General features: G+C 30.6%; 3 protein-coding genes across 3 annotated transcripts; 1 reads left to right on the top strand and 2 right to left on the bottom strand.

Moving 5' to 3' along the window:
- Positions 1-3776: 3776 nt before the first annotated feature.
- On the top strand, positions 3777-6230 carry LOC132738038 (uncharacterized; the record flags this gene model as incomplete). Its single annotated transcript, XM_060725460.1, is given in 2 exon segments — positions 3777-5092; positions 6200-6230. Coding segments are annotated over 2 exon segments (1347 nt in total), but the record flags the coding sequence as incomplete, so codon positions are not given.
- LOC132738039 (receptor-type tyrosine-protein phosphatase epsilon-like) lies at positions 6024-16587 on the bottom strand. The gene is made up of 20 exons (XM_060725461.1): positions 16303-16587; positions 15747-16037; positions 14690-14992; positions 14052-14172; positions 13465-13714; positions 13073-13160; positions 12719-12783; positions 12507-12543; positions 12006-12109; positions 11645-11770; positions 11150-11298; positions 10409-10544; positions 10063-10191; positions 9416-9518; positions 8796-8872; positions 8372-8506; positions 8110-8238; positions 7759-7922; positions 7315-7450; positions 6024-6870 (listed from the first exon to the last, which is right to left on the bottom strand). The coding sequence occupies exons 1-20, from the start codon at positions 16568-16570 to the stop codon at positions 6808-6810; spliced, it is 2874 nt and encodes a 957-aa protein (XP_060581444.1). The 5' UTR covers positions 16571-16587; the 3' UTR covers positions 6024-6807.
- A 176-nt stretch (positions 16588-16763) lies between these two features.
- LOC132738037 (hemicentin-1-like) lies at positions 16764-19887 on the bottom strand. Its single transcript, XM_060725459.1, has 3 exons — positions 19556-19887; positions 17515-17817; positions 16764-17178 (listed from the first exon to the last, which is right to left on the bottom strand). The coding sequence occupies exons 1-3, from the start codon at positions 19866-19868 to the stop codon at positions 16880-16882; spliced, it is 915 nt and encodes a 304-aa protein (XP_060581442.1). The 5' UTR covers positions 19869-19887; the 3' UTR covers positions 16764-16879.
- Positions 19888-21473: the final 1586 nt, after the last annotated feature.

The following is a 21473-nucleotide window of genomic DNA, read 5'->3' as shown; positions in this document are numbered from 1 at the left end:
CCTACACTAGAATGGGAAACACGGTTAAGCGCATTGCAACACAATGAGGAGGACGACTCTTTGAACATTATTTCAAATTTCTTCGCTCATTTTAAATAGTGTTACCTCCCTTTTACCATTGTCGAAAGCCAAGACTAGGTGCCTGGGTTCCAACCTTTACGATTATACGTTGAAAGTATGAAAACATACTTTCACTTTATGTTTTTTTTTAATTCTAAACCGATTATTTAACAGGAAATTAAGAGACAGGTTTAAATTCCTTGTCTTTAGGAAACTTATTATAATCTAATGTTTTTTATATATTTATTAAGGAAATATTGTTTATGAAAATAGATTAAATCGAACAAATATAGTAGAAAACAATAAGAAACTAAAATTGACATATTTTCCGCAGTATGAGACCCTACAGAGGGCGTATAATCATGATAAGATTTTTATAGTACTAAACAAAGCACTTGAAAATGAACAGAAACTTATATAAAGTTACTCTTTCCAATAAATTATTATAGTCTTCAAAAAGGAAACAAATATACTTTAGATTTTCTTGTCGCCGTTCAAGGTAATACAAGTGTCATTTTGTCATATCAGGTCATAGAAAGAATAAGGAAAGGTTGTTTCTATTAACGAAAAAAGTAATATATCTGTCGTATGTCAAGATTGTTTGCCGAATCAATTGAAAAAATTCTACCTTGGCCTGCATACTTAAATACGTTTCATTGAACATAAAGTTTTAATGCTATAAAAAGTTAAATTTCGTTATATTTATTCCATAAATTTTCCTCAAATGCAATGAAGTGTTTTTAAATAAAAATCTCATTGCTTATATCTCGTGATATTATTCATATTCTATGTTTGGTCAAATATCAAAAGGACAAGGTTGCGCTTATACAATTTACGTGACAGATTTTAATTGCGTCAGAGACATCAAAGTGCCAAGGCCAAATAATCCAGTTATCATATACGTGTATAGTGTCATTTAGTAAAATTTTTCAACATTATATTATTGTACTGGTTATACAATATCTTACGATCAGAAGCATGTTGAGGCTTTTGTGTGTGTATGTTTATCTTTATTATATAAAGTGTTCATTACGGTAACCAACTAAACTATGTAGACCAGAGTTTTGAATACTTTTTTACAATAGAGCGAAAAAAAATCAAAATTGTCTTGGGCTAAACAAATAGACAAACATGTTGTTATGCAAGATTTTATTGATGTCCTTGATAACATGATAAAATAACCTAAAATCTACCTGACACCTGATTTAAATATCTACACTTGTCTACTTTCGTGCTATTTAAGATATCGATATCAGTAACGAGCACTCAATGATTTGTCAAGTGTATTGTCATGCAGACCTTGTATATCTAAGAGCCCATAAAATATAAACTTAACAACACAACTTTAGGGCTACCAAGCATATATTATTTATGTAACCTGGAATACAAATTAAATAATAATATCTCTAACCCAAATATTGGACATCTGCTCCTTTTGAACACATCTTATTAAATTTGTATCTTCGAATCAATAATGAAAATGTCCCAATATAAATTATTCGTATTATAATGAAAGTGTTATTTGTCAAAATACTGATTTTTGTATTAATTTAAAATAATAACCATAAGTATTTTAAGTATTTGAATAACACCATGTTTGTTGAACAAAAGTATACACAGATAATACACGTTTTTAAGATTAAAATCAAAACTCGGATAAGGCTTCTTTTAAGGTTCCGTATAGTCCAATTTCAGAGGCAGAACTATTGTTTCGCTATGTGTCTTTATCAAATTTTACAATCGAGTCACACTTCATTGTAGATCAACTCACTTAAGTTTTCCCTGATCTCAATGCGTCAACGACAACAAAGCACAATTTCATTCACTATCTTTATATAGAGCTCTGGTTCTTTTTGTCGTCTGCAGTATATATATATATATATATATATATATATATATATATATATATATATATATATATATATATATATATATATATATATATATATATATATATATATATATATATATATATAATATATATATAGGGAAGAGATTGTTAAACATGCAGTAATGGCAGATACAGACGTATACTTGATCATAAGTTGTGTTTTCTGTTAAAATATATTAGATGCCTTTCCTAAAATGTGTTACCATTGAAATGACAAGAGCTAACCTCATTCACAAAAAAAAACACTTTCAAATGGCGGGATGGTTTACATTTGGTTTTTTTTTTATTTCTGTTCAAAACATCTTATTCAGCTCAGTGGAATATTCACATTATAAGGGATTTAAGGAATTTTAAAATGAAAGCCTTTAATTTGTATTTAAGTTTATTTAACCCTAACTATTAATAGATAACTGCGAATTTAGCCGAAATTACATTCTAGGATTGGACAGAAAACACAACAACGCTATTTTCATCATCTCGACTTTATATTAACAACTGAAATGTATAGCTCAAGTAATAACAGGTGTATGATACAACATGATATTTACAGTTTGAAAAATAAATCTGAATAGAAAAAAATATGGTTATATATACATGAACAGTTAATTTTATATCAGCCTTTAAATAAAGAGGTCTCTTTAAGTCAAGTGAAAATATGATTATGAAAACCATAATTTATCATGAAACTTCGTTATTTCGTGGTTTTACATAAAATGAGTAGGCACAGTTTGTGAACATTTGAAAAGGTAGAAAGTATATGTATTGTTTCACGTACACATATTATTCATCTACCTTATCCTTCCCTATTTGCTATAAAACATTTTGAAACATATTATAAGACAAGACATTGCGACATCATAAAGTCAATATTGATCAATGGTTAAAAACAAATATCATATGAAAGTAATCGAACTTTTTTTGCAACAAAACAAATGCATTTATTTCCCTACTTTGTATTTTTTTAAATGACAAAAATGGTAACTAACAATGATTCTTGAGGTTCCAAGAAATATATATTGAAACGATATTATAACAACATGCAATTGGTTATATAAACGAAATACATCTATGACAATTTTATACCATGATATGCAGTGTATGAAGTACAGTCACAAAGATAAATACATATATTTACAATTGAGGCATAAATAATTATAAATGCAATTAATGAAAGAATAATGAAAAAGAAATTTGATGCAGTTTGGAATGTCAATCGATATGTGAGATAAAATACGGTAAAAAAAATGTGTGTTTCATTTGCACACTATTAAATATCAAGGTTCTCATTATGAACATGTGTGATGCTTATCAGCTGAAATAAGAAGTGTTGAGCGTGAAAATTATTTAAATAAAGGTAGCAAAATGTTAACAAACTAGTTTGTCGATTCCCAAACAAAATAACATAATCAGACAAGCCACACAAACACGAACATTTAGTAATTTGATTTAATTGCAAACGTTTCGGCTATATGCCTTCATCAGTGCAAAACATAATAAAATTACCGGAAGCGACGTCATAACGGAACACGCGTTAAACGCGCGAAAAACGTTATGGCGTTTAGCGGCAAAACTATGATAACATGTAGAAACAAATATCTATGCTATAAATAAAGCTGGTACATGAATTAAAATGGATCAACAGTGATACAGATGTCTATTAGACAGTGTTAATAAAAATAAGATAATAGACAAACATATTAATATTCATGTAACCTATTATAAATCAAACAATACTTTATTATTTAGTCCATTTGGAATCATAGTATTTAATTTATGGATCCAAAAAGATTCTTTACATAACCGGTCCATGTTGTTGTCTATAATTTCACGCCCAATGTCAGAAACTGAACTGATAGTGCTTGGAAAAGGGTTAGGATTTTGTCCACGATATAATTCGCATGATAAGGTTCGATTAGCGGAAGAAGTTTTTCATTTTTCAAGACGTTTAAGACTAAAAGAATACTTCAACGATTTGTATAAAAATGATAACAACGAAAGCGATGATAATAACCAAAAAGAAGAATATCAAAATTTGCCGTTCTATAATAAAACATCATCTACCTTTACCCCACCTAGCGGGAGAGACATTTATTTGGATTTTTATATTGAGGCTATAAGTAATGAAATTATGCACTCTTCTAAACAAAAACGGTTTCGTCCTAATATATCCAAACAAGAACTCCAGTCGCTTAAAGACCTATCTCGTGATACAAATATTATTATCAAAAAGGCAGACAAATCCAATACCATCGTTATAATGGACAAACAGAAGTACATCGACGAAGTGAATCGACAACTGAACGATGAGCGATATTACAAAAAAGTAGAAAAGGAACAACATAATTTGACTAAGTTAAAAATAGAAGAATGTGTAAATGAAATACAGGAAAATAATGTAAGCATTACTAAACAATTTGACATGTTCCCGTCTACTATTCGTACACCTCAATTTTACATTTTACCGAAAACGCATAAATCATATGATGAGAAACTTCCTCTTGGATACCCTGGTCGTCCCATTGTTTCAGCATGTAGCTCCAGTACTGAGAACATAGCGAAATACCTAGACTTTATTTTAAATCCTTATATGCAAAGTTTGCCTTCCTATATCAAGGATACCACCGACTTTATAAATAAGGTTCGTAATCTTAAATTAAACAAAGACACCTATCTAGTTACCCTTGATGTTTCATCATTATACACAAATATCCCTCATAATGAAGGTATTGAATCTTGTATATATTTTTTACAGAAAGATAAAGGAAACAATAACATCAAAGCTAATGATATAAGGAAATTGTTAAATATTGTTTTACATAATAATTGCTTTGAGTTTAACGATCAGAGTTATTTACAAACCATGGGCACAGCAATGGGAAGCCCTATGGCACCTTCTTATGCTTCATTATTCATGGGTAGACTAGAAGAGCAATTTCTTAACTTTACTTATGTAAAACCTGATGTCTGGTTACGTTTCCTAGATGATATTTTTATGATTTGGAATGATTCTTTGGAAACGCTAAACTTTTTTATAGATTCCTTAAATAGTTTCCACCCGAATATTAAATTCACTTACAATATTTCTAAAAGTTCGGTACCTTTTCTTGATGTTTCTGTATCTAAAGACGAACAGGAAAAATTGTTACCGATATATTTTGCAAACCTACAAATATGCATTTGTATTTAGATTTTACATCCTCTCATCCTTTATCATGTAAGCGTGGTATCCCGTTTAGTCAAGCTAAACGTTATAGACGTGTCATCTCCGATGACGGTACTTTTAAGCAGTCTTTAGATACGTTAAATAGATATTTTTCTGATAGAAATTATCCTAAATCTATAATTGAGAAAGCGTTTTCTAAAATTGAAGGCATGTCCCAAAATGATGCTCTAAGTCCTGTCGTTAAAAATACTAGTTCAATAATACCTTTTACTGTATGTTTTAATACATCTCTGCCTAATATTGGTGAAATCTTAGATAAATATTGGGATCTATTACTTTTGTCTGATAAGGTAAGCGTTAAAAATATACATAACAAGTTCAAACCTATTTTAGCATATAGACGTCCTAAAAACATTCGAGATTATCTTATGAGAAGTGCTTTACTTGATCGCACATTTTTATCTAGCCAATGTTTACGAAGTAGATGTTCACATTGTAACAATATAATTGTTGGTTCCCAATTTAATAGCAGCATAACAGGTAGTTCTTTTGATTTACACAATGATGTTAATTGTACTACGCGTAATGTAATTTACCTCATTACATGTAAAGGCTGTAAAAAGCAATACGTAGGTCAGACTAATCAAAATGTATCATGCAGAATGAATAAACATAGATTTGATATAAGAAATTGTGACGTTAATCCAGTTTCACATGTTGCGATCCATTTCGGATCAAACGATAATAAGTGTTCATTGTCAGATTTTTCATTTTTACCTATAGAAATTATAGACAACAACATGGACCGGTTATGTAAAGAATCTTTTTGGATCCATAAATTAAATACTATGATTCCAAATGGACTAAATAATAAAGTATTGTTTGATTTATAATAGGTAACACAAACAAAATAACAAAATACTTAATCAGTGCAAGTGTACTAATAGCAAAAAAAATAAAAATAAAAAAAAACAACCAAAAGAAGCAACAAGCATTCATGTATATTGTCAATGAGTTATTGTTTGGAAATTGTATCAGAAAACCAACTATGATAGGATTTGATAAATGAAAGTGATGCATTTCAGGTTTATTGCCAATTTAATGACTGAAGTATGAATATCATCATATCAAGTTTCAAGAAAAAATAACTTAATAAACCTTTCAAATAAGGATATTGAAAAGAAAAATCACTTCATTTAATATAATTATTTCGAATAATGTTAACGTTATAAATACAATGTCATCTTTTGAAAAATATAACAAAAAACTAAGATATATACATGTTCACTTTATAACAGTCAGTGAATCTTTATTGTGATTGACATGCTTCACGTTTGAACGTTAACTTGTTCTGCTTTTAAATATCATAATATTTTTCATCACAATGTGTTCTTTTAACGATAATAAACAGTTTTATTCCATTAGTGTTATTTGCGGTTACTTGATTTAAACAAAATATTATTTGTACTCTATCCAGTGATACAATCGTGTTTACATGAATAAGCATATATAACAATTATGATGTTTCTAAGTTAATGTTGTGTTATATTATGCTAAGATTAAGAATATGTTTGATAAAATTGCTCATCACATAGATTGGAAAACACAGACTGAGATATACTTCATATTCAAAATATTTTATTGATAATTTTATTGAATGTTAACTGCTTTTTAAAATTCGTTCACTTTGTTTTTATTTGTTCCTTTCGAGTCCGGCAAAGATACTTGCTGCTTCAAAACAGAATCTGAGCTGCTCCTAAAATCGGTAACAAAACCATGTTTAACACATTACATGAACAAATAGAAAATTCATTAGCATTAGACATATTGTGCACAGTCTCTCAGTTTAACCGGGCCTTCATAATCCACAATTTTGCATTATTGCGCGGATCTTGATTTTTTTTTCATGCCTTCTTTTTATTGAATCAAAATTGATTAACTACTGAGGGACGTCCGTGGCCTAATGGTTAAGGAAGTTGACTTCAACCACTTGCTTGCTTCTCATCGCTGAATGTTCGAACCCCTATGACTTTGATCTTTTTTCAGGTGTGGAAGCTAATAATGTACAGAGAGACAGTTTCCTCCACAAGCAAATCTGTAGAAGAGCCTTATGACCTTTAATCTGTTGGTTAAAAATGTGTAAGTATTCAAATGTTTAATAGAAACGGTAATAACATGTTATTATCATTAATAATATTACCATTGATAGGATTGCTGTTCGTCTCCTCGTTCGCAGATGCCTCAATGTGTTCATCATGTTGACCTGACCTTCTAACTTCAGTTTCTCGAAAATAATTGCCAACGCGCAGAACAAACCGCTTCTCTCGTTTGCCATACTACAAAAACATTTTATATGTAATTGTTTTCATAATGATAAATTTTATTCATATATATCAGTCAAAACTATATGCAAAGTACTTAAATATCATAATTAAATAATGGTTACACAACATGTATATTTAAATATGAAACTAATGTAAACTATTTGCAATGCCTACATTTATACCTCATCTTGGATTTTTATGATATCATTAAAATCATTAACGGAATGGATGTATTAGGATTGAGTTCATCAAACGCGTTTGTTGAAATCAACGCCGTTTTCACGTTTAAATATAATATAAACAACAAGAAATCAACTTACAGACAATGAACAAGGATATGAAATTTCTTGCGTCCATGTTCTCTTGCTTTTCGCTGAACTTCGCTTACAAAATGTACAAAGTCTTCTGTGCATTCTGGAATTCGCTTTTCTTCGAGCCATTGTGTGTATTGGTAGAGATATACAATTTTTGCACCAGATTTAGGCTTTCAAATAGAAAAAACAAATTGTATCATTTCATCATCCTTACTGTTGGTATAAACGCTTCAAAACCCAATATATAAATAAAACAACCTAATTTTATTTATCGTATATAAGAAAGCAGTTTATATTATGTTTTGTGTATCTTAACATCATTTCATGTTTAATATTAATGTGTACTAAAATGCATACCTTGTCATCATAAGATATTGTAAGCTTTTTCAAAACAAAGTATCGTTCCGTTTGAAGTAAGGAGCTTGAAACACGGAAACTTCCAAATGTCAGTTTTTGTTTTACTTCAGGAACATATTGCCGAACCGACTGAAACATCAAAAAGTATCCATATCATAAATATTTTCTACGACAGCTTTTCATGTAAAACTAGCTTTCTTAAGTATGAACAACAGTCTTTTTATAGCAAAGATACAATGTTCATGAAATGAAAACAAATTACCATTCTCGATTCATTTCTATCATCCAAGGAGACAACGCATATGCAATCGTCCTGATAAATCATAGAGACAAAGTCCTCAACAGTTAAAGGTAGCGGCGACTGGGCCATTATAAAATTGTTTGGTTTTGTAAAGCTCTGAAAGTATAAAGATGAAATTGGAGAAGTTGATTACAACAAGGCTTGGTTGGTTCTACCGGTTGGTCTGTATTTACTCGTAGCAGCAAACATATTCATTTGAAAAGCCTTAAATGCGCATTTACATATTTCCTCAATGTTAGATATTGTTTATGTGTTGTATTCTTTAATTGATATATTAATACACATTAGGCAAATAAAAACGCACAAGGAATTGTGTTGTGCTGTTAATGCTTAATTAATTTAGGTAAATACATCCAAATAACAAAGTGATGTAAATACCGCTTACATTTATGAAAACAGCATTTATATAATCAGAATCGTTTTGCTTTCTGCGTAAACGTAGATAAACCCGAAACATCTTTCCTGAAAAACACCAGAAATTATGTTTCAGTAGGCAAACATAAATATGCAAGTACCTTATAATAAACGGTTATATTTCTGTAAAAGTCGCGTATCAACAGATTGTGAGTGATTCAATAAATACGTTTAATAAAATTAATTTAATAATTCCGTTGACAGTTCGATGGACATATTTTGTTTTTGATTTATCGAATTATATATTTGATCTTTAAAGCGAATATTGTAAATAGTTATGTCCTTAGGTGATACGTTTATATTCCGGATGCCAAATCGTATTGTGTATGATGACAGAAATACTGCTATCGTGTCAAATAATTATCATGTGTGGCGAAATGGCCGATTGGTTAACGCGTCGGGTTAGTAATCTAATGATAGCTAGCCGCATGGGTTCAAATCCCGTCGTTGTTTCCTTGAGTAAGAAACTTTACATTCATTGCTCAGTGCTGGTTGGTCCCAGAAACGGATTCGAAAGTGTGTCTATAAGCCTATAGCTTCCTACACAATCGAACTAAATAAATTCTGTATAAAGCAAATAATTATCTTTACCTGGTATGTCAGCACCAACTCGATTTTCTTTCGTCTGATTTTCATTTCTTCTGACTGCCAGTTGCTCATCTTCCTTCACTGCCTCAACGGTTTGATTTAGTTGCTTATAATGTTAAAAATTATATTGAGACATGTACTTTAAGACATCTTTTTTATTACTGCTTCCTTTTACGTTCCTATATTATGTTTCGAACATATAACTGCTTAAGAGGAAACTTATAACTCTCTCATGTCTTATTTCTTTGTCATATATCGCAGATGACCGAGTTATTCTCGGTGCTTTGAAAAGGACACACATGACCTATGACGTTGAAAAATAGGCAATTATAGGTCAAGAAAAAATATTGCAGACTCGGATAAATTTGGTCTGTTCATAAATCAACCTGAAACACCACTCACGTTCCCCATCACCAACTTATGCAGAATTCAATTTTCAACACAATCAAATTGGTGTAAATGATCCAGAAGAAACAGGCGAAACAAAAATGGTACTGAGACAAAAGTATTGTCCAAAATGAATTTTAGAAAAGCTTTGAAAGTTTAGATTTAGATTTTAGATTCCGATGAAGACAACAGTCGAAACTAGTTAAGATTAAAGAATATGTGTTGTTTTGGTATATTTTAACTGATTGAAAGTTTATCCAAACCTGAAACAATCTGCTGTACTCATTATTACTTGTTCCTTCTGTGAACTCGTGCAAAGATGATAATGGAATCACTTCAGAGTCGAAGGTCAGTGCAGTTACCAGTGCTTTATATATATAAACATATTGCTCCTGAAAAATAACATGACTATAAATCCTCATATCTTTATTTGTTTTGAAAAAATTAGCACTGGATCTTCGACAAAATATTATATTCTAAAGTATTCGTAACATGAATGTTTCATTTCAGCAGTAAATACGTATATAATACAGTCTTATATTATTGTATTAAACATATAGATACGTTTATGTTAATATAAAGCATTGTATATTTCAAGCCCTTTCTTACAAGTGTTTGCACCATCTTAATTCTCTGCTGCCTCATATTCTGTACACATTCAAATACATTTATTTCATTAGTTTTCTGTCCTTCCCTTATAAGTCGGTCCAATGCTATAAAAGTCCCAGTCCTTCCAATACCAGCACTGAAAGGTATTATAAATACATCATTTAATAGTCAATGTTTTATGTTTTGAAATGTGAGTTGTACATGTATTTATTTTCTTACTACTATTTAATTGAATAACAATACTACTATGATTAAGTCTCTGAAATTATTTTTGTGCGTAAAAAAATTGTGATTATATGAATGAAATCAAAAACAAATAACTCTCTCTCGTAGAAGGAAAAAAAATAGAACTATTTCATTTACCAGATAATCGAGTTTTACGCACCGATGAAAAAAAATGTTTTACATTTGGAAACTTTATTGTGAATTTTCATAATTAACAGTAATATCTAATTGAGTTCACGCAATCAAAACGGTTTGCGAATTTCATCTTGAACAAGAATGTTTGACCTATATTTTACCGTTGTAAATGTAATTTACTTCCTGTTGATATAAATGGTAGATTTAACCAAACCAGTAACCTGACACAGTTATATGCAAAACAAATATGAATACTAGATAAATATCTTAACTTACGCGCTTAAAACTGGTACTTAACGTAATCTCTTAATTGCAAGTTTCTTGAGACAAAACGGTATAAAATCATTTCATAAAAAGGTATAACAAATTCTATTATTAAACCTGCAGTGTACGATTACAGGTCCACTTGAATCTGTTGGTGTTTGAATTACTCGCTGCCTGAATTCAATCAAACTAGTGACATCTTCAGGAACTGTCTTGTCTGGCCATGCAGTAAAGTGAAGCTGTATAACACAGCGCTTTTCTTGTTTCTATATATTTCAAATATATAAAAGTGGCATTTTATTCATTTAGATAAAAAAATACGATTTAAAGTCAATTTACACATCGCTTTAGTGTTTCCTCAAGCAGGATACATACCTAAATGAAAAATCTATATATCACTTATTCTCTTCTATTCCAATTTAAAGGGATACACGCCAAGAGTAGGAATAAACACATGTCCACAGATATTATTTCTAAACAGTCTTGTGTTTCTGTTACGTGTACTTTATCGGTCAAAAATTATATTTATGGACGTGTTTTTAAAGAATGACGTGTTTTAAAACAATGAAATGAATTCAAATTTAAAATAAAATCCTATGAAACATAATTTACTTTCGAGATTTCAAATTCACGGACAGTATATTCTGCAAACGTTTCCAGTCTTTTGCTGTTCACACAAATATCCCCATATATTTCTTTTGCACCTGCCTCTGGCCAATATTGCTCGCATTTCATTCCCTTAAAAGGAAAAAAAGGAACATGATAGTAAATGTTGTACATATCAGATGGTTATTATAGAAAGAAATCATTATAACAAGTTAGACACGTACATAAGCAAAACATATTTCAATTCAAAAACGTTTATTAATTCTAACACACGTTTTTACCATTTTGTGTTTCACACTTAATTAGTAGATATATTAAGGTGTCATATATCATTAATTTAAACAATAGTCAGATGTTTATTTATTACCGATGGTTCCACAAGATTTGTAAGCATTACAATAACATCTGATTTCTCATACCACACCATTTGCCAAAATGTGATGAAGTGGTTCGTTGTTTTTTCCGTAGGACCTTGTATAAAATGTAAAATTTAAATTTAAGTTTATACTTTATTATAATACATGTCAATTGCACTAAAATATGATAAACGTTGGAAAGAGATTTAACAAGAATATGTTGACATATCATAAAATATATGTGCAGTATTAACTTTTGTGATGTTGTTTAACTTAACACCAAAGTAACGACATTTTGTTCAAACAAATATAAACTTTATCCCATCATAGTTCTGTATCATTCAAGCAATAAACAAGGTCATAATTATTGTAAAAGATGTCTTCGTAAAAGATATTCGATGTAAGCATATGTTGATAATGATAAGCTTAAAACTGTTGTTGATAAGTGTTCAATGCTACCTATAAAAAGTAAAAAAAAAGAATGCTCTTAAATGATGAGACTATAAACGCACCTAATGAGGCTATGTATGCATGTTGTCTCTCAAAGCCCTACAACAAAGACGTCAGAAACATTCATTAATAGAGTTATTGTGTATGAATAATAAACAATTTTTGTTATAATGTACGGTTTACAATGAATACTCTTGGAATTATTTCGTTAAAAACATCTGAGAAACATTAAAAAACACGACTTTTGCATGCATATTGAAATACATTTTCTTACATCTATGTAACAGGCATTCATAAAAAAGTCTGGAATAGCAGGAATCTTTACTCTTGAGTGATCATCTGAAAAGGACAAAATATGGTTTAGAAAAGAAGCTGGTTAATGATGCAACATATATTTATTACATAACCTACACTAAAAGCATTAAAACTATTACAGAAACTAGTTTCATGTGCAAAAAAAAGAAGCCATTATGATAATATTTGTCACTATTCCTTTTCCAAATAATATATAAATGTTTAAGCAACAATAGTGCAAAATAAAAAAGAAGCATGTGAAATAGGCACAAATTTCACTTTGCACATAAGTCACTTCTTACAACTTTCTTGAAACATATTTCTTGAAGCTTACAGGGGAATATTCCATTGTATCTGTTCAATGCTAAATTGCAAGGTTTTGTAGCAAAATTGTATGGTTTCTGAAGATCTGTTGGTATATTCTGTTAAGTAAAATATAAATCGTGATAATTATTTTCAAGTCCGAACATGAGAAATAGAATCAGATCAATAATATTCATTTCTTAGACATCATTATGTTTTAGGGAAACAAATTGAAACAACGTATATAAAAATACTTAGCTCCTAGTCAAAAGATAAATAATATCTAAAACGTATTAGGCAGACTTATAACAAAAACATGGAATAATCTAACGGAAGATGAAAAGGGCGCAATCGAATATATCACTCATAGTTCAGATTATTTAGCCTCTTTGACCAACGATAATAATCAAAGAAGTATTTTACCTGATACTCGATTGCAAAGTCGTCTTCATCTCTACCGATAACATATTGGTACAATTCTGACACCTTTATTTTATCTATTTTCTCTATTTTCTGGATTGAATTGTAATATTCAGTGTGCTCAGTCAATACAAAAGGAGCATCGTCTATTTCTTGCAAGTGTTCCATTTCAAGCGCTGTATGTCGCACAAGTGACTCTTTAAAACTTATCCTTGGTGGAATTCTGATTCCTTTGTGTTCCTTCTTTGAACGCCTGTAAACATGAATACAGGAAAACTTTATGTCATGAATATTTTTATCATTTACATAAATATCAAGACAGTTTGATGATTATCGATTGTTGTTATAGATCATAATGCATCTGAAGTCAATAACCGTACCTATTATAATTATGTCGACTATCATAACTCGGTTCTGTTTCAGTTGACAAGTTGTTGTTGCTATCTTTCTTCTTTTATTTATTTGTATATTCATTTATTTATTTTTTCATTTATCTTTTTTATATATTTTCTTTTTCGAATATCACAACAATTTTCTGAGAAATTATCAGAATCACCTTTTTATTTAGATTTCGATAGCTATATTATTACCTCTTTTTAAAAATCCACACCAATATAGTTATTATAAAGGCAACTCCAATTATACCAGAAACACTACCAATCACGATTACCATAGTGTTAGTTTTCTCGCTTTTTGCGCTTGGATCTATTCCTAAGAGGAAAGGTTAGGTTACAAATCAATGAAATTCTTACGATGGTTTGTAAGGTAGGATACATATTTATCAAGAAACAATATCATTCTTAATATTTTAAAACGCATGTCAATCACATTCTGCCTGAGCGAGGAATTCTCAATTTTTAAGTTTTATAAGTTTAAATTTAGTTTCAGTATAGACAATAAGTATCAAATGATAAACAGAAACGAGTTCACTTTCAATATCATTAAAATGAAAAGAATTTCTCAACACATCTTGCCAAATTGCGCATGCATTACTAACAAAAACACCAAAAACATGATATTTAAAAGCAACGAAGACAGTCGTAGAGCCATTAAGTCAGACATTTCTATGTTGATATTTCGTTTAAGACAAAAAAATGCTTCTCTGTTGTATTTAGAGTAACTGATTGAGTAAATTTTGCAATTTTATTAACCCCTTAGCAAACAACAATAGGTATAGAGAACATAAAGATTTACTTTGCATTATTTCATAAAATAGTGTCAAACGTACCCGCAGCGTTGATATGGAATATTTGTTCATATGAACCTTTTTCGTTTGCTATAGTCAATTTATACATTCCAAAGTTTTCCTCTTGAATGCTATCAATAATTAGACTATAATTTAAGTGTGAACGACGAATTGTGATACTGTTCGTCACAATAACATCTGTCCATACATAGCCATTATGTTTTTGCCAAGAAACGTCCGTTGGTATAGGGTATGCAAGTGCTGATAAGCTGAGCAAAACCGGTTCATTCAATGAAACAGCTACACTCTCCTTAACAGGATACTTAGGGTCAATCCTTGGGGAACCTTAGCAAGAAAAGATAGAAATGTATAAATATGTTATATTTAGATTTGTTTCCTGTGTTATGATCAATAGAATGTATTTCAATTTTAATACATTTTGTTGTGCATACATATACTCTGCCGATAAACACTTACCTACCCATCTAAAAATTGAAATAAGTAGCTCTTGAAAACATATCTAGTAGTAATATTGCAAATCACCATCAATGTTTAATTTCTAACAGTTTCATCCGTTATTAGATATTCAAACACGACCCGAATGTTTCCCTATTGAACATAGAAGGACCGATAGTGTGTGTCATTATGCAGTAAAATCATGGTCGTTCTATATTAAAACATGTAATGTTACCAATGAGAATAAAAGTACGAAAACAAAGGCGCAATTTAGATTAATATCAGGTACGGCAGTATTTGTTGGTTGTTGTCGTGTTAGAATTGAAATAATTTATCCACATTGGTGATTTTATCGCTTGATAAAATCACTGTTTGTCGCTCAGATGTCGATCAGTTTATCACTCGGGCTAGGCCCTTGTGACATAATTTCTCCCATCCGAACTCCAAACAGTGATTTTATTTCGCAATAAAATCACAATTTGGGATATATTATTCTTTAAACAACGTACAATGTATCTTCTTTAACTAATCGATTAAAATCAAATCGAAAATTTTAAATAATGAAAACGTGAAAAAGGTATATCAATTCATCAACACATGTCTGATTTTAAATTTAAATTATAATAATAATTTTTATTCTTACAATTTATGAAAACGAACAGTGTCCGATTTGAAACTTGGTTGTTGTTATGCTCATTCCGTCCACTACAGACATACGCCTCGGTATGTTGACACATGGCAGAGTGAATATTGTACGAAATGTAATTCGATTCAGAAACACTTAAGGGTTGTCCAGTTTGAACATAAATTGAAGTGGTAGACACGGGTTTACTTTCAACTTGACAGATGAAAGTAAGACTGTCTGCTTCATTGGCTGTTATGTTAAAATGTTGTTCATATCCTTCCACATAAAATGCCGTTATAGTTGCCAAGTCTATTGGGAAAATAGAAAAAAAAGAAAATTTTAGTGAATTGAACGTTAAGGTAGATACAAACATTACACTATTATGCTTTTGCTAGCAAATGATTATCTTAAATCGATCTCTCTCTTTCTCTCTCTACCCCTCTTTCCTTCCTCTCTCCCTCTTCTCTCTCTCTCTCTCTACACTGTTCAATTTGAATCCCTGTAGTCGGAAACCAATTACTTATAGCATGCAAATTCTAAAAGAATAACTAAATTTAATAACTGTATTACATACACTCAACATTTAGATGGAAACTTTTACTGTTTCTCCCATGCTTTTCTGCACCAAATGTTGGAAGCATGGTATTGTTGACAGTGCATGTATATTTCTGATCATGCTTTCTTGATATATTTGATATCTCGAGAAACTTAGATAGCCACTGCTCTCCAACGTCTTTATCCGCTGTTGTCCATACTATTTGCGTGTCACATGGATTTCCCGGGATGACTGGACATGTAAAGTTTAACGGCGCTCCTTCAAGTATACTCAGATCTTCCATCATATGGATTGTTGGTGGATCTTTGGAACATAAACTAAGCTTAAGACTTGCTTTAAAATATTGTATACTTATACAAGAAAATGAGTCAAAAGAATATATACAAGGCATATTTACTTTCAGTCTGACATTTAATACCCTATATTTGTTGCTTGCCGTAGCACAGTTAAAGAAATAGGGAGGTAAATGTAGACAGTAATTTTCATTATGCTTTTTTATCAACAATGTGATAATATATAAATCTGACAATGATTACTATGTACATTTTCATCACTTAACGTAATGATTAGTAAAGTAATGGTTATGTGAAATATTCTACGCACAAAGAACGTGTAGTTCGAAAGATTTGGAATTAGAGGCTATTTTCTCACTGCCATCTGTTGGTTCCATCACATTTGTTGCTACACATGTGTAATGTCCGTAGTCTGCTTTATTTGATTGTATAACGTATTGCTGACTGTCTGAAAGGTAATCATCGTTGAATTTCCATCTGTATGTCGAAGCTGGCCTACTGTCACTGATACAGTTTAAGGGAAGCGAAGTATTAATTATAACCGAAATATCTTCAGTGATGACCTGATTGTCGAATGATATTGATGGAGGAAAAGGGGGATCTGGAAGAAAGGAATATTTGAACTCCCAAATAAGTAATACAAGTAAAAATTCTTTTTGAAAAAAAAATGTTTTTTATGCATATGAGATGATTGTATACTTCATGCATTTTTACAAAACCTGTAAATAGGATTACATGTGTATAAACAAGCCGGGATCAGAAGTACTGATTTATTAATTAAATGTATTTTTTCATATTTACGATAATAACTCAAATTTGTTTCAATACATATACTTTACTATTATTGAATTCTCTTAGCTGAATTTCGTTATTATACAACTTCGAAAAGTAACAGTAATGTTAGGTTAATGATGTATTACACAAATATTTAACTTACAGAGGATGTCCACATTTATGGACAAAGACTGATTTTGCTCTTTCTGCGTGCAAAAACATGTACATTTCATATCTGTGTTATATATTGCTTTCCATTTTAACACGTTTGAATATGTTTCCATGAATGCATCATTTTTAAATTTAAAACTACTTTGGTCGGCTCCCAAGCATTTACTCCAAGAAAGAATCGGTTCTGGATTGCCTCCTTCAACTGTGCAGTTTAATGATCCAGTACTATTTTCTATAACTTTATATACGCTTTCCATAAATAGTCCATTAATCATCAACCGAGACACTGGAGGATCTGAAATAGTACATATAAGTGAAAGTATTGTTGGAGCATTTTTTATTTATGTCTCAAAAGGGGCAACATGTAGGTCGATAATATATGCAGTATAAAATCTTTGTTGTCTATTTTATCTTTGTATATCATTATCCAAACCTGTTTGAATATAAATATATGCTATTATTTCATGATTTCCGGAAGTTTATAGAAGTTAATTAATTAACTGTACGATATAAGGCGCGTTTTGACTTAAAAGTCAGGGTTGTTCTGGCGTTCACTACGGCAGTATGACATAATACTCGGCCATTATGGTAAAACACGGAATTTTATGAAATAGCTCGGCCATTATGAGATTCGGGTATTTTGATTGGTCAAATCTCATAATGGCCGAGTTTTTCATAAAGCCCGTGTTCTTTCTTTCCAGAGAAAAAAAGCGCCGCCATTTTGAATGTTGATACAATCTGAGTGTTTTTTTTAATCGGGACCCTATCTGCGACGACTTTTGCGAGACATGAAACAACCAGATGTCGCGGAATAAAGTACGGGTCTGACAGGTTTTTACACAGGATAATGTTTTGTCAGACGACATCGTTTCTCCGGAATAGAATATTGAACGAATGCGGTAGGATTCTGGATCTGATAGCAGGCAATATTCTGCATCTAGACAGGATTATCGACATGCAAGCTTGCAGTGACGTAAGTTTGTTTGAGGATCAATTATTTGATGACGAAGGAAATGTGATGTTTGAGGTTTCGGATATGCATGTTTTGGGTAACTGTGGTGCCATTCAGAAAATACTGATGCCATTAAGTACCAACGTTTTAAACCTGTAGACATTAGTGAAACAAAAACTTTTGTTGAACAAAACAAGGTCAAGGCAACAGTAAACAAAACTAGAAGTGATTAAAAAAAATCTTTGAATTTGAAGAATGGGCGGCCAGTGTAAATGAGAACAGACCTATTGAAAAAATATCTTCCAACGAGCTTGATACAATTCTCGCAAGATTTTATTTAGGTATATGACTTTATATTATTTTATTTATTATGAACATTATAGACTCTATTTATTTTTTTTTATAAAATTTCCTAGTCACTTGCAAAAAAACATTAATATTTCGACTGTATAATTAAGCCTATGTCTATGACTAATTACTCAAAATATTCGAGAAAAGTGGAGAACGGCCGGCTATCGGGCATTTTTCTTGGAGAGATGCACGAAATTGTGATATTTTTTTCTCGCTTTATCTCCACATATGAGACCTGATTATGGTCACTTGATTCAGACACCTAGAGCACTAGGAAGAATGCTTTCAGAGATGGATGACACATGTTATATTTTGTATTTAGTTATTGACGTCATGAACGTCAATTATTGTATTGTCAGCGTGCGCCGGATTTCGTACCCCTTGTCATTTGAAAATTTCACAGAATTGTTATTTGTTAAAATTTTGTATTGATTTTTTCACTGTTTATAGAGAACATGTTCCAATATTTGTTTCTTATAAAATTATGTTAAAAAAATGTGAACAGTAGAGCTGCAGTCCTATTACTTTTTGAACAACCCTCGTAATAAAAAGAAATTTGTTTTATTTAGTTTTAGATCGAAATATACACCAAAAATTCATATTGATATACCTTTTGGTGCTCACTCGGTGAAATATATTCCGATCTTAACTGAACTAATCAAATATCCTCTATTTCTTAAAAAATCAAACAATGTACTTAAAATGAATAATATTTTCTTGGATAGCTTACATGTGATATTGAGAAGGATCGCTTTAGAATTAACTTCTGTTTGTATTCCTGTCTTTTCAACTGAGCAGATTATTTTCCAACCGTTGACAGTTCTGTTAACCATGTACAGAAATGTACTGTTTGCATACAGCATTTCGCTTTCACTAGTTTTGTTTGGAGTAGTCTGATAACCCTCAAAAATCAAATAGTTTGCCTCGTCTGTTTTTTCAAAAACTATCCACTTTATATTAGGAACAGGACGACCTACAGACGTGGTGCAAGTAAACTGATAACTTGTATTTTCTGAGATGTATACAATTGTTTCGGCTGGCATTATTTCGACTGATTTGACCGGCACTGAAAGACAATAATCACTTTTTGATTTATACATGAAAGATGTACATAAAAGAAAAGCAAATCACAACAAAACACACAGTGTTAATATAAGTAACGGTAATAACACATGTCTAAGCCATTGAAATAAAAAGAGAAAAAATAATGACATTTTTAACCAAGAAGGTTGAAAATACTACATGTCATTTAAGTTGTTCTAGAATTGTTTAAAAATCATTGCAGAAAGTAAATCCTTCCGCATGATGCTTCATGTTGATGATTATCTTAAAGTAAAAGCGTTTATATTAAATGATTTTTAATAAATAAACAAAAACTTAATGTTTTTATTCAAGGTACTAAGAAATGACTCGTACCATAATTAAATTTAAGAAAAAAAAGTCATGATAAGAAGTAACTTCGACATCGATTGTTTTAATACAGGCGGCTAAAAGTATACTACATACGATTAATAAACAATAACATAATTTTCATTAAGGCACAAAGAAATGATTCATTCCATAATTATGAATAAGAAAAATGACATGAAAAGAAATAACTTCCACATCGGTTGCTTAAATACCCCCAGCTAATAATAGCTTTATCTAAGTTTGCAAATGTATACTAACATTTGCTCCCTTTATGATTATCAGTTTTAGAAATAGATCATACTCATAACGAAAACTATCAACAGAAATCGCACTTTTCAAGCAATTTTACTTCATCACAAACAAATAAATGCATAAAAAATAATCGCACAGGCGGTAAATGATATTTTGAGCTTTGACTGAAAATCTTTTTTTTCTACAATTGATATACTGGTTGTCACTTTATTATTTGTAGGTTTGTCACTTAATCATTTAGGGTTAAATATTTAAATAATAATATTTCAAATATTTCCAAGTCAGTTACGGGAAACAACTTTTATATCATGCTCGATGACACACGTATCAGCTTGTTTTATGAACATAAAGATGAAAAACAACAACAAAAACATATAATTATGCTAATAACACATACACTCTTCAAAAATATGTTTATATTTTGCACTCACCTTTCACTAAAAGCAATGCTGACTTAGTGAGAATTGAAGATCCTGTAGTTACCTCACAAATCCACATGGTACTATGATCTTCCTTACTTATATTCTGAATTTCGAGATCTAAAATGAGCTCGTCGTTATTAGAATTTAGACAATTACAATTGTAACTACTGTTTCTTGATTGTGTTAAGATATTGTCACATGTTCGACTAAAACCACAAATATTTGCCTTTGATTCTGTCGTCCATGAAATAATCAGAGACGTTTTGTCCTTTGTAATACATCTGAAGGAGACAGTGCTGTTTTCTATCTCGTCGTGTTGGTCCGGATGTATGAAAGGTCCAGATGATACTTCACCTAATAATTTGAAAACATTATATATTGTATTGGCATTTCAAAATAGAAGGAATTGTAAGAAGAAACTGTTCATTTTCATATTTCAAATATACATCTATCAAAACAAGATAAATACTGTTTACTTAAAGACATTTTCTACAGTTTTATGAAAAATTAATCCTTTCATAGAATTTTCTAAATTTTTTGTATGATGAGTAAAATTTAATGACA

The sequence above is a fragment of the Ruditapes philippinarum genome, unplaced genomic scaffold (assembly GCF_026571515.1).
Source record: "Ruditapes philippinarum isolate M1 unplaced genomic scaffold, ASM2657151v2 ctg4937_1_1_1_1, whole genome shotgun sequence".
NCBI classification, from domain to species: Eukaryota; Metazoa; Mollusca; class Bivalvia; order Venerida; family Veneridae; genus Ruditapes; species Ruditapes philippinarum.
This window is presented reverse-complemented; position numbering and strand designations above follow the sequence as displayed.